The 15,077-nt window shown below is 35.6% G+C and overlaps 1 protein-coding gene across 5 annotated transcripts in view; it reads left to right on the top strand.

The window, feature by feature from the left end:
• LOC121428387 (axonemal dynein light chain domain-containing protein 1-like) overlaps positions 1-14,150 on the top strand; it is a 34,681-nt gene extending 20,531 nt beyond the window's left edge. For 2 of the 5 annotated variants that reach the window (XM_041624978.1, XM_041624983.1), the window contains 12 exons: positions 293-475; positions 1,480-1,488; positions 2,245-2,256; positions 3,428-3,479; positions 3,975-4,191; positions 5,331-5,424; positions 5,883-6,073; positions 6,958-7,243; positions 8,333-8,494; positions 8,918-9,070; positions 9,533-9,648; positions 10,399-14,150. In XM_041624978.1, coding sequence (XP_041480912.1) covers positions 293-475; positions 1,480-1,488; positions 2,245-2,256; positions 3,428-3,479; positions 3,975-4,191; positions 5,331-5,424; positions 5,883-6,073; positions 6,958-7,243; positions 8,333-8,494; positions 8,918-9,070; positions 9,533-9,648; positions 10,399-10,864 — 1,941 coding nt within the window. In that variant the 3' untranslated portion in view covers positions 10,865-14,150. The remainder of the gene's footprint in view (positions 1-292; positions 476-1,479; positions 1,489-2,244; positions 2,257-3,427; positions 3,480-3,974; positions 4,192-5,330; positions 5,425-5,882; positions 6,074-6,957; positions 7,244-8,332; positions 8,495-8,917; positions 9,071-9,532; positions 9,649-10,398) is intronic. The other 3 variants (XM_041624981.1, XM_041624979.1, XM_041624982.1) reach the window with 3 other exon arrangements.
• Positions 14,151-15,077: the final 927 nt, after the last annotated feature.

Below are 15,077 nucleotides of genomic sequence, written 5' to 3' on the forward strand. Positions count from 1 at the left end.
AGGCTAAGTTCGAATTTGGAGTCCGCAGGTTCAAAGGTCTAAATTTGTTCATTGTATATATATGCATATCGGTATCTGCACGATATTAAGTTCAATCATATTGAATGAATTTTTGATCGCGTTAAGCGCGAGCATCTGTGTCCTTTGGACACGTCAAATTTCTAGTTTAAATATTTCACAACATTGAACTACAGCATATGCGAACTTGATATATTTTGTAATTTTATGATTACGATCATATGATTGTTATCACTCTTTCTAGATGTACATGTATCTCTCATTATCTACATAGAACCTGAACAAGGAAGTAGAGAAGTTTGGTGGAGATATTCTCCTGGGACACGAGGAGAGTCTCTATGAAATCAAGAAGCAGACCGATCAATGGACAGAGACGGCCCTCCAGATCTTCAGTCGGCACATGCCTACCGATGGTTCTGAGTACCCTGACCATGACAAGCTGGTGGAAATGAACATGGTGAGTTGAGGACCCGGTTGCACAAATATGTCATAACATCTAAAACCATGCATATTTCTAAAACCAATGTGAATCTTTCCCATAGAGGGATTCATTTGCTTATTGAAATTATATTTAATTCTGATCAGTAATGGCAACCTTAAAGTAGTTTGCAATCCATGTAAAGTTATATAAATCCTATTGTTTGATGGTTTACTAGTTGTCCTCCCGGTGGTGATTGGAATACTTGAGATTTGATCCCTCTACCCATGATTTTTCCCTTTTTCATCCCAATTAATTCATTATATTAACTTTTCATGTGTCAATTGTTAGTAGTCATAAGATAAAATGATTTCATTTGCCATATTTTGATTATATCAATCAAATGAATCCACATTTTATTTCCAGAGTATTATTATGCAATAGTATTTTATGTTATTTATTCAAATGGGGCCTAATTCTTAATTTTCAAATAAAAAAAGGATATATGCATTGCTCTAACCATTATTTGCGCTTTATTATTAATGTTTTATAATTCTGTACTATATCTAAAGAGTATAGGCCTATATTATGCTTCATTTGATATTAATCCATTAAGTCATGTAACAGAGATAAGTAGGCTAAGGTTATGAAAAATGTGTATAATGCTGATATCTAATAGTGAGTACTGGGCTAATTAGGCTACATCGTAACACTGACTGACCCATAAAATTACATGTATTTTCATTTCATTCCCATGAATTAGTACCACCTCGCCCATCACACGTGCTTGTACATGTATATTGAAGTAAACTTTTGTTGACATTTATTATATACAAATATCAAGCCTAGAGTCCCAGGCTCGTTGAGAGCAATGATGCAACCGCATAATAAGCCTGTAAAATATAAATTTGCTTCTCATAGCACTCCATATAAAACCTATCATAGCACTTCATATTATCATAACATTCATATCCATATTTGTATTGACATATTTTTGTTCATTTGTTTTGTTTTGTTTATTTCATCATGGCTTCACCCTGCAGACAACTGAGGTAAAAAGAAAAAAAAGTTGCCTTTTTTTTCATTATTGCATTTTTGCTTGAAAGTAGGGTGGTACATTTTGTGTGAAATTTCCTTTTATGAATTGAAAGTTAATGATAATACAAATAAATCTCTCTTTTCCCTATTGGAAATGATAATGATATGCACTTAATTAATATATTATTTAAACAGATTAATCTTTTATTGATTAAGTAACACACTAGAAAAAATTTTATTGTAGTAAATTAATTTGATGTAATAGAAAATATTTTATTCATTTAGTAAATGATATGCAACAAAAACGTTGGAGCACATATGAATTTTGAGCATTGAGATTTAACAATTCTCTAATCATAAGCGGTCATGTTATGTTGTTGTTGTTGATTGGTTTTTAATGGCGCTCTCGTTCAAAAAAAATATATGCCCCATCAAAATAATTTTATCATATAAAAAACCCCAGATATTATATAATGTAATTTTTTTAAATCTAGAATATTGTTAATGATTAATAATAACAGTAGATGTTATATTTTGCCTTGCTATTCAAAACATAACTTGCATGTAAATAGAAGATAACTATTCCTTTAGTAACAAGAAATGAGGTTATAAGTAGTAATTTCCATATCTGTAGATGAATTAATACTTTTATGTGTTAATGGAAAAGCTCACTAATCATCATTGTTCGAGTGTGATAATTTTTGCTATTCATACATGCTAATGAGAAATCTATTTTATTTATTTATTTGCATTCAAATGTACAATGTTAGCGCTTGAAAGAGGTAAAGATCATTCCTTTGTGTGCATTTTATACTTTTACACCCATTTCACTTCATTTCAAAATCTCACATTGTCATTTCTTCATTGAGTGTTATTATGATTTATAGTGATGTTTATTTTGTGTAGAATTAAATATCTAGGTAAAGAACTAGTATATTAGAGGATAAACCAAATTTTCATTTTTTTTAAAGATCTTATGTATTTTTTTCTCTTCTGATTTATACCACACCATTATCTATATTCTTCACTCCTTTTTTTCAAATTCTAAACTTGTTGCACATATTTCGTGATTCCCTAGCATGCAGTGCCCGTATGTATATGTGTATAATTTTTTTTTAATTGCAGTGAAAGTAATTTGATAAATGGGTCTGAATTTTAATATTGTGTTTTGGGGTCATTTATGGGTTGATTGTTGAGAGATTTGTCATCTGTTCAGTTTCTGTTAGTGAGTTTAATTATTGTTGAAATCATGTGAGCTACTTAGAAGTAAAAAAAATACATTACCCTGAAATACAGATGAATTAATGGATTAATCTATAGATAAACAATAGAGTATATGAAGTAATTTTTTATGGTTTCTATGGCAAAGAATGAATCAGTGTGGAGGCTTCAGGGAAAAGTATTCTTTTGTGGGCATGTCTTAGTCCCGACTGCCTAAACGTCAAGTATGTGTTCTCTGTCTTCTACAACATATGCCTACAAAAGTATATCTAGCGTACTGTGGAGCCTGCACATTGAGAGTAAATAAATAAATAAACAAGTGAAAGAATTAGTAAACAAATGATTTCATTAAATAAATGAATACAGGTAACGATGATATCAAGACTTATACATACAGCAATTGAATAGATGGAAGACAAAATTATCCATTAATAAAATGAGGAATTCATAATTTGAATATATGAATAATAGGGCTTGTTTATTTTAATTTATCTAAAGGGTTATAACTCACCAATATAATGACTAGATACCCAAGTGGAGTTCATTTGATATAAAGAGCTATTGATCTATTTTATGACTGTGTGAATGGAGTTTTTGAATCCCATTTGCCCAAAGGTAGTTTCTGTTTGGAAAATTAAAAAAGATCCTTTTTAATTCAGAAAATATATTATTTAATGTGCTTTGTATTGATATGTATCATTTACACCAAGTTTTTGTTTGCTTTTATAACAGGTGTGTGAGGCTATGTGTAAGCAGCTTCACATAAGAGTGAATGGAGAAAATGGCAAGTTATTTTTATTTGTTCATTTTGTTGTAATAATGATAATACCAACATGCTTATATAGCGCATATCACTGCCAAATGCGTCCCCTGGGTGCCATTTCAAGTAATAAATTCCTTCCAGATACCCATTTACCTCACCTGGGTCGAGTGCAGCACATTGTGGATAAATTTCTTGCCGATATAAATAACCCCATGGCTAGGATTCGAACCCATGACCCTCTGTTTCAAAGTCAGAAGACTAATCCACTGGGCCACAACGCTCCACAATGGTAACTCATGTAAAACTATATTCAGATATAATTCAAAGAAGTAATAACAATTACATATATCAATTATTTATGTTGACACAATAGCAAGTTCTTCATCAGTTTCAGTACAGGTCAATATCAGTCGTATTTCATTTAGGTCATTGATTAATTTAGCATAAAAATAAATCATGTAATTGAATATGTATCGTGGCAACTGTGTAATCATGTCTATCAACTTTAACATGAAGGCACTGCTAAAGGATTCATTCAAATCACCAATGCCCTTGAGAGTTGGGACACCAAACTGAACAGTATCCTGAATGGGGGTGCTATGCCGATGGAAGCAGAATGGCTGCGGCTTTATGAACTCTTCTCTGATTGGATAACTACCATCAATGATGTCGAGAAAAGTATTGGCTCCGAGCAGTCGGAGGATGACAAGGCTGAAGGCAAACCTTTCAATCCGTAAGTACAATTTTAGATTGACCATTATGTGACCACCCAACTCTCAAACCCATACCAGTTGTCTAGGATAGTTCTCTGTATCATCCCAAAACCTGGAAGAAAAAAATGAAAATCCATATTTTATTGTTTGAAATAGACATGAAATGAAATCTCTGAAAATTTGCTTTGCCTAAATTGATCGTGGGCCTGGCAGCCGGTGTGTGCAGCGCCAGATCGACGAGGCTCTATTCTTTCAGTCGTTGAACGCCAAACAGGGTAACAGCAACTCCCATCTATTAACGTCTTTTGGTGTGACATGGCCGGGTTTGAACCCCCAACCTCCCGGTTGTGAGACGGACACTTTACCAACTGAGCCAACATTAGCCTCTCTGAAAGGGGAGCTCATGTTTTATATGAAATGGTATTAAAGCCAAGCAGAAATTTAGGTTGTAGAATTTCCGTAAGATAATTCTTCAGGGGCCTGCTAGACTTGACATCAGATATGCATCTTATGATTAGCCCAAATGATACAAGTGCCACTATGGGATTTGAACCACTGATCTCTTGGTTCAGGTCCATAGATTTCATCCTTAGTCTTCAGTGCCTGAATACAACCTTTTGAATTCATGATAGGAATTAGTAAGTTTAAGAGATGTAAATGAAGTGAAAAAATATGATTGTTACTATTAGTCAGGTCTAAAAGAAGTTTTACATAGAATTGACTTTGGAGAGAGAATTTTCATTTCCTTTGGTCCAACATGTTATGTAAACTATAATTAAGTCTTTATTATAATAATAATAGCCAATTTTTATAAAGCGCTTTTCCCAGAATGACTCAAAGCGTGTTACAGCATATTATTACCCCGGTCATTGGATTCATTTCAACCCCGCACGAAAAGTGCACAATTTTCACTCCCTGGGGAGCATTCCTTGCATTCATTGCAGCTTCATTATGGCGCTGGCAAAATCAAACATACAATATCTTTCACATCCTACCGGGTACCCATTTAGCACCTGGGTTGAGAGTGGCAAAGTGTGGATTAATGCCTTGCCAAAGAACGCTAGACTGCGGTGGGATTCGAATACACGACCCTCTGTTTACAAGGCGAGAGTCAGAACTACTACACCACGGCTCTTCCATTTTTTTTTTCATTGTACAGGATGATACAGGAGGATGTATTTAGACTTGCTCAGAAGTGGGTGGCAGCAACGATCAATGGAATTGATAGTCAGGATTCTAAACTCCTTGAACAGGTAAGTAACAGTTCTTGAGCCTCCAACTCACATATAAGGGCTATTAAGTGCTTATCAAGGGCATTCATATTCAGTTAACATATGAACAATATCATGCAGTCACTTTCCTGGCTCTTGGAATATCTCTGATATTTTAGTTGTATATCACTCAATTTGCTTTGAAATCATATACAGATAACTTTCTTCTTTTTCCTGTGTACATTTTACAGTCAATGAAGAGAAATATAGTTTATGCAGAACTTAGTACAATTAAAGTGGGTTTCCTGATATGTCACCAACTGTGTGACAAATTGTGATAGCTTTCAGTATATTGGTGAAATGTCAGGAAATCCCAGTTTTTCTGAACTTTTTAAAGGAAACCTGTATTGCCTGCATTTAATTGCGTGATGCAGATGGGACTTACAGAGGTGTTTCGCTGGTATTATTATTGATGTCATCATTGGTGATTTGCCTACTAGGTGTCTGTCCTGCATGCGGACATGGTTCACTGGATGATCCAGGTCTTACTACGTCTAGCTCCCAACCCTCCAGAGAGTCCACAGGAAGTGATCGATGCCTGTATGGCCAGCGCTTGGAGTCTTACTAAGATACAGGAGAAGGCTGTGGGGCTATTCGATCGAATTACAGCATTCTCAAACTACATTTCAAGGTATGACCGACTGGTATAATATGGTGTGAGGATGAGGATCAGGTTTTCAGAAATACCATTATGTAGACCTGAAGAGGACTGGAGAGTGTTTCATGAAACATATAGTCAGTGCCTTTCACTGACCAGTGTTATAAGCTACTGCAAATCCTTGTATCTGATTGGCTGAAAACCAATTACTCAGTGAAAATTACTGACAAAGCTTTGTGTGAAACACTCCTGTTTTTATTCTTAGCTCTTAAAAAGAGTTTGTAAAGGGGCTGATTTTTTTTAAACGATGGACTCTCTTCTTTGTCATGCTTTAGTCAAAGAAAATTATTCTTTTTTCAGGACTACATTCATGGTTTTTCAGCAACTTTTTTCTTCATTCACTTCTTCTCACCATAATACTTTTAATGCTCATATATTTATGATAGTCAAGGGGAACTATGAAATGATGGTCATATATGTAAAGTATGAATCGTGAGGAGGTAACAAGTAATTCACAGGGTAGAGTTTGGAGATACAGTGCAGCGAACGTGTGTTAGTTGATTACTTCTGCACTGATTTGATTTTTAACTCCAGCTTATTGGCTTTGTTCTTAAAATTATTTTATTATTAACTCATTCAATGCTTGGTAATGATATCTTCTTTTCTGGAATCAGTGTCATTCAGACCTTATTTCATAAAAGATAAAAAAATATCTATAGAATCAGTGATACCATGACATTCCCATTTATCATTCAGAATGTTTTGCATATCTGAGCTGAGCATTTACTTTAATTATCAATATTTATTTATTCAGCTTTTCTAATTAAAGGTATAAAGAAAGACAAGATTCAATGACACTGGCTCAGAAGGTCAAAAGAAAACCTAATAACTCAATGTGACAATGACTTTATCCATAGCTGTTGTTCGAGCATAGTATCGACCGAGATGCAGAAGAAGATTGATGACGGGGAACCGAATGCGGACCAGGAATACCGTGACCTGAAGAAGATTAAATCTGAATGTGGCGAATGGATCCACATGGCAACCATCTTGATGGATGAGCTTCGAAGCGTTGAGATGGCTCGGCTTGGGGGCGAGGACCTACCGACTCCACTCCATGTCCCTGATGGGATGCAGGGCTCTGATCCTAGGGAGGATAGCCAGACAGCACCCTTTACTCCAGGCATGCCAGACAGAGGAGAGGTGAAATAGTATACAAATAGTATTTAGAGCGTATGTAAGAGTTACACCCAAGAGATACCTTTGGAACAATCCTAAAACTTCTGAGGCGTAGTGGAAACCGTTTCAACCAGCTGTTAGCCATATTTGGTTATTAGACCGAGTGGCAATCACATCAAATTAATAGTAGGCCTAATGCAGACTTTTGTTATTATGATTGTCCAGTGTACACTTTAATTGATGTAGCAGAAATGGGAGTGTTGAGGAATGGAGGGAAAGAGTGACAGAGATAAAGGTACAATAAATATATCATTATTAAAGGACAAGTTCACCCCAACAAAAAATTGATTTGAATAAAAAGAGCAAAATCCAACAAGCATAACACTGAAAATTTCATCAAAATCGGACGTGAAATAAAAAAGTTATGACGTTTTAAAGTTTCACTTAATTTCACCAAAGAGTTATATGCACATCCTGTTCAGTATGCAATAAGGAGACTGATGACGTCAACCACTCACTATTTATTTTGTATTTTATTATATGAAATCTAATTTTCTCCTCATTGTCAAGTGAAACAATGATTTATTCCTCCTTGAACACGTGGAATTAGCATTGTTTAATATTATAGAGTTCAGTCATTCAGTGTATATTTCAAACAATAAAAAACAAAATAAATAGTGAGTGATGGACATCATTTCTCTCTCATTTGCATATCACTGAGTTGTGCATATCACTGTTTTGTGAAAAATAAGCGAAACTTTAAAATGCCATAACTTTCTTATTTTACATCCAATTTTGATGAAATTTTCAGCATCATGCTAGTTTTATTTTTCTCTATGTATTCAAATGAATATTTTTCTGTGGTGAACTTGACCTTTAACATAGAGAAAGTGATGAGAATGTATAACAGGAAAGAAAGATATTGAAACAGAAATGAGGAAGGGAATTTTAGAGGAGAATATCAAGAAGGAATAGGGAGAGAAATACTTTTTGATCGCGGGAGAGAAAAATAGAGGTTTCGACTCCCCCCCCCCCATGCATAAAAAAACATTACCTGCCCACTTTTAGAATGAAATTCATGAACTCTATCCGTTTCGATTCCTATGTTAACAGCTTGTTGGAACAGAAACCCCCACGACAATGGTAGACAGGCCGCCTGGCACAGCTGACACCCAACGTCTGGATACACCTAAATCAGGTGCCCCATCCACGGCCCCTGTAGCTGCCCCATTGGCTGCCCCTGCCCCTAGACCAGCGACAGGAAACCAGCTCATGGTGGGTGTTCGTTTTTTTTTTTGTAGAAAAAAAAAAGTAAATCAAGAGTGTTTTTAGAATAACCAACCATTTTGAGTTGGGAGATTTAAACATTTGCAATTCACTTAATAAAGGAATTGGTTTCTGAAAGTTGTGATTAAAAGAGAAATGAAGCTATTTTGGATATGGGCATGATTGTCAAGATTTTTTTAACTATTCAGTCCAGCACACAACTACCAAAACATCATTGCATTCTGAAGAGATTACAGACCGCAGCCGATTCTTTTCATGAATATTGAATTTTTTGTTTTGTTTTTATTTAGATTTATTAAATATTTAAAATTTGCTCTTTCGTGGTATTTCATTGAAATATCTTTATGCAAACACATTATCTTGCTCATGCATGTACTGTAGTGATTTATTAAATTTCTCTGTTTTCATTAGACTCCATCAACAGCCAATAGCCAGCGTTCTGTCTTGCCCGGCTCCACCCCAGGTGCAGATGACCTTGTTAATATGAATGAGATGCAAGTATTGGGATTTGATCAGAACGTCTGGACTCAGAGTCTAGAGGAGAACAAAGACCAACCCCCTCAGGTACCGTCTAACCCAATATCATGGCATTCACATATTTTCATTTGATTTAACTTATCTATTCTCAGGCCATTGTACTTCACAATTTGGGAGGTATTTCATCAACGATTATTATCTGACAAGTTCCCAAATCTGACAGCTTTGCTGATTTTGATTGGCTCTTTTTGAATTGATATAATATAAAGTTTTAAGTTGCGGTAGTGGCTACAATACAAATTTTACCAGAATTCCCCCCACCCCCCCCCAAAAAAAGCCATATATTTGTATAAAATAATGAAGATTATGAGAAGGTCAGAACTCTTTGGTCACTGAATGAATGAATTCATCAGAACCAAACAACTTACAACTGCCAAATATTTTTATATGTGCCTAAAAATTATAGTGTGCCAACTTCATTAAGAGCTCACTTGTATCTAACTAGTTCTTGATAACGATAAAGTATTATCTGATGTATTTTGTTCCTAGTCGGCCCCTAAAGAAGCAACCCCTGCCAAGCTGTTGGATTCTGCCTCTAAGACGCCAGATACATCTAAAGCTTATGAGGCGCTGACAGCCGTCAAGAGCCTTCAACAACAGCTACTGTAAGTCACTATACCCTATATTTACACTATATTGGTGCAAATATTCACTGCTGAATGATAGACGCCGTATAAGCTAAAACAACAACAACAACCCCGCCAAACAAATATTGAACAGTAAATAGTAATCAGCATGTGGTTGATCCGTTGAATATCATGCAAATCAAGTTACTTCCTTAGTTTTTGGTCAGTGCTCATAAGACTTGGCAAACACATTGATCTTTCACATGCAAGAATGAAAGTATCTTGTAATGTGATGATCGATGTTATGGTGTGAAATGGTAACAAATCGGGGGGGGGGGATTTTGTTTTAATTTATATGCATGTATGTTCAGGTTGTCATGTTAGGGGTATTGCCAGTTATCACCTTGGGTGATATTTCTAGTTACTTTGTCACTATTATAATTACCATGGATTCTAGATGTTGATTGGCTGCTGAGCCCTGTTATGATATTTAATGCAGTAGCAGGATTTATATGCAATAGTAACCTGTTCAGTGGTGACCCAGCATTTATATCTTGTCTTTATTTCTCTGAGTATAGGATTAGGTGTAATGATATGTTTTTTTTTGTTGTTGTTTTTTGTTCAGAATAATATGAGGATAGGAGTTAAATGTTAGGTTAGAAGGTTAGTTTGCCGTTAGAGAGATTTTATTATGAGTCATAAAAAGGCCAATTTATGGATACCCACAGTGAATGTGAATCTGGATGATTGATCTTGAAAGCAATCTTGTGTCTCCCTTTATTGTCCTAGTGCAACTGAAGAGAGAGCGCAGACAGCAGAAGAGCGAGTCCAAGAACTTGAAGAACAGCTTAAGACAATCCAGGAACATGCGCGTGCCCTGGAGCGAAAGAGCGCCACTCCGGCCGTTCCAATTGCGACTCCCGGCCCTGTGGTAGGGGCATCGACCGAGCCCCCTAAGACGGCCCCAGAGGCGCCCATCACCGAGGAAGCAACCACCACTGCCCCAGGTTCCACCATGATGTCCCCATCGGAAACCCCGCTGACTACCTTCACCAAGGATACCATGGGGGCACAGTCAACACCCCCTATGAGGCCTGGGGTAGCGGGCGTTGGCCCCCTCCCCACCCCTACAATCACCCCATCACCCCCACCAACTCCTGGGAGGAAGACGTCGAGCTCAAACGCCTCTTTGTCTCGCCCGACGTCCAGAACATCCATTGGTTCAAGAGGCTCTGCTAAGTCCAGGAAAAAGTGAAGAAATCTATCATCTGATAATCGAGATAAATCTTCAAAGCAAATAAAGGTTATGTGACTATCCTAGAGTCAAGGTCTTCTGATTCATGAAGCAGGGTTGTATATTCACATCTTTTGCTCATAGAATCCCAGATACTGTGTAAAATTTTATTTTCACTTAATCTGATAAATAGGTTATTTTTTTCCTCAAGAATTGGGAATGGCTCTTTGATCTTGGACTATTTCACCATTCAACTTTCACACTGCAGCATAGATTGTTACTAATGTGTGTAGGTCTTTATTATTTTCCAGAATTTTTTACAAGAAAGTTCTCCAGAAAGAAGGTAATCATGTAGATTTATCACACCCCATACATATCTATTTGATGTATGTAAAGCTAAAGCCTGAACAAAAAAATAGAGAAATACAAATAAAAATTTTCCATTTTCTATCTTTCAGAGTTGAATATTGTGTGAATTGTATTGCAAAATTTTGACTGAAATAATTTGTAACATGTGATATGCTATGCCTATATTACACTTGGCATGCAAAGTAGTATCTACAAATATATTGTATTACCATTGTTTGTATAGACACTGTATGTAAGTGAATACTTGTCATTTAAATGCCATTATCATGATTAAACAAAAACTAGATAGATGGCACTATATAAATGCCTGTTATTATTAGTGTCATATTATTATTACTGTCAGGCAGTTAACCATGTTTGGCTCTTGAGAATATCTTGTTTTATATTCATATGCAGTAAACATTCCACTCTGTCTTATGGCTAAATCTACCGATCTGTATTGTAAAATAACAGAACTAGGTATCATATTACCAATATTTGAATGAAGTTTTTTGGTGATCAGCAGATCCTATTTTGGGGTTTGTAAATGTCTGAATCTATAAGCATAATTAACATAATTCTTGTGAAAATTTTAACTAGTGTACAGTAAAGGTTAAACTATCTAGCTTTGAGTAGACTTTCTGGCACAGAGAATTTATTGCAAAAGATGTTGAAGAGTAATTACATCCCCCCCTCTTCAACTTTTGTTTTTAAATTCAAATCATATTCTTTAAGAATAAAATTTCAAGCAGTTTATGAGACATAGAGTTTTTAATTTGAAAATGGTTGAAGGTTCTCCTATGCAATGTTATTCTCTATGCAAATATGTTTATTGTGCCTAACGTGTATAGAGATGCATGATGTCATGAACCATGTACATATGTACTCAAATCTTTTGACTTATACATACATTGTATATAGTTGTCCAATTATTCAAATATTAGAGATACCATTTCAATGAATTCAGTCTGGTGGCATACATACTGTATGTTTGAAAATGTCACTAATAGAGTAACATTCCATGATAATTTGTTCATGTATAAATACTATACTAGGTACACTATCGAACAACATATACATGTATATATTTTTCTCTTAATTCATATTGCAATAGGAGATTAAGTTCTTAATTATATGCCTTAATTGCTGATATACACAGATAACATTTTGTAGAATAATTTTGTGCCTATTGCATTCATGTATTTCTATGATTATTTATATTTCAATCTCTTTCTTCCTGTAATATATACCAATTATTCTTCCTCTTTATTTGTATAAATACAAAATGTGTCTGTCCTCTGATTGCAGCTGTAAATTCACTAAGCCTTGAGCAGTAATCTGACTTTGTAGGATATAAACGGTATAAACTGCATATCATAAACATGATCAACTGCCTATACTGAACATATATTCAGGGATGTCAGTTTTCAGGCAAAGGCCTGAAATCAGGCTCTGGCATTTTATTTTCAGGCCATAGTTTTAGCATTTTTGTGTACAAAATATTGTCTTCTAGGTAATTTTCAGGCCCTCTGATCAATTCCAACTGGCATCCCTATATATTAAAGATTGCTGAAAGAGCAAAAAGCAAATGAAAGTTTGATGATTTGTGGCTCTATGTTGATATTCCACATATGTTATATTTACTATATTTTGAATATTTTGTGCAACATATAGGATAGTATATTGTAAATATATCTACCTCTATCTATCTTGTAATCTGTATGTATTTCTAATTGTATTTTCTTATATTCTGGAAGCACTTTGCTGTACTAGTAACATGCAGTAGGAGCTAGAGTATATGAATGCTTCTAGCATGTACTGTAGTGTAGAGATATTGTGAAACATACGAGACAGTGAAAAAAATGTCCATGTCATGGATATCCAGATTTTGAAAATTACAAAAGAATATTCTTAAGCCTCGATGTTCATTTCGGAATTATGATAAGAACTGATTGAAAGAAGAGAACATAACATATATATTACTCCTGTGAAAACTATTAATGAGAGTATGAAGGAGTAAAATATTTGAGATAATTTTGATGCAGTTATACAGAACAAATTTATAGATTGTGTGTCATAGTGACACTTTCAAACAAAACGAAGGGTGTGTTTTTGCTTCCACTTTTCAGAATCAGCGTTTTCATACGTGATCAGTCCAAAACACGGTTGTGTCCATGCTTACTTTTATTTAAACGACGTTTCAGAACGCCGATCATAAACTTATGAAAAGATGCGTTTCTAAACGTTGTTTGACCAGAATCAGGGATTCTGGGGAAGTATAAACAGAACCACGATCGTGAACGTGTTTAGTCACTTGATACATATATGTATACTTATATATTTCATTATGTCTTACTATTATCCTCACCATGATAGAAATTTTACGGCTATGTCAAGTAGCTCCATGTTATGAAAAGATCAGAAATTATTCAATAATAGTCGACCATAACAACACTCGAAAAAAGAACTTTCCAAAGGAGGGCGCGCCCAATTTGACCTCACTTTCCTGCTCAATGAAAATTACGATGCAAAGCAAGCTGCAGATTGCAATTTCGCCTCTGAAAAATTAAGCATAAACAGCATCTCCAGAACCATGTTTGCGATCAGCATTCTGTAACGTTTGAAAACGCTGATCCTGTCTCCGCAATGGAAGCATTAACATACCCTAAGTATTTACTGGTCTGGTGCAGACTTACAATGTACAAGCTGGTATATAGGTACTGTTTTGTACAGGTTCCATGATGAGCTACTTTCAATCCTTGATATCAGTTGTATAACTTTTGCAACATCTTTTACCAGTTGACTTGTGAATATTTCATGTATATATGTGTATAGATTACTGATTGCCATGTCCGTCCTAGCATTATTTCTATTTTCCATATTTACCCGTTTTACAGAGATCAACTATATGTATATTATGTATTTATTTGCTTCTATTCTTGAAGAATAAAAAGAAGTGTCTTACTCGTGAGATGAAACTGTTCATTCTTTTCTCTTTCTCAGGTGTTTTGTGTTCTTTATACTCAACAAACGAGCTCTATGCACCACTAGCACCCACATATACATTTACAGTGCTAGCGTTCACCGTATACTGTACCGCGAACCTGTTCAGTAGACACCGCCCAGTACCGTGTATAGTTCCCAAAACCTCATTTTACCTTGTGGTCAGTTCCTTAGACCCCATTGCAGGGTTTCGTGAGGCACATCCCCCATCAAAATATAATTTGAGAGCCCCCCCCCCTCCTCTTTTTCATATTATACCCTTTTTACACAGGATTTTCTTAACCCCGGACTATCGCTAACCCCGTACTATCCTTAACCCCGTACTATTTTTTTTCCTTTTCACACATGCCAAATTGTTATTGCTAACCCCGGATAAGGAATGCTTGCTTTTCACACACGAAACTCGCTAACCCCGGACTAGTGGTTTTTGTCGATCATTCGTAGTACAAGTACTTCACTCGTACACTTTTTACACATGCTAAAATTTCCTTAACCCCGTACTATAGGTGGGGCTAAATGGCAATTTAGCCCCACCTATAGTACGGGGTTAAGCTTAGCCCACTTTCGTTTTACACTAGCGATCTTAACCCCGTACTATCGCTCTTAGCACCGCATTTGCTGGGATAACCCTGCTTTTTTTGCAGGGCCAAATAATCCCGTACTAAAGGTGGGGTTAGCCCACTTTGCAAAAATGCTGTGTAAAAAGAAAGTGGGCTAAGCTTAACCCCGTACTATAGGTGGGGCTAAATGGCAATGTAGCCCCACCTATAGTACGGGGTTAAGGAAATTTTAGCCTGTGTAAAAACGGTATTACTGGCTTAACATTTTAAAGCAAACCAAAACTAAAGGAGAGAATCAATCGTAATGGAAAGAGTAAAGATGA

Source organism: Lytechinus variegatus, chromosome 15 (assembly GCF_018143015.1).
Source record: "Lytechinus variegatus isolate NC3 chromosome 15, Lvar_3.0, whole genome shotgun sequence".
NCBI lineage: Eukaryota > Metazoa > Echinodermata > Echinoidea > Temnopleuroida > Toxopneustidae > Lytechinus > Lytechinus variegatus.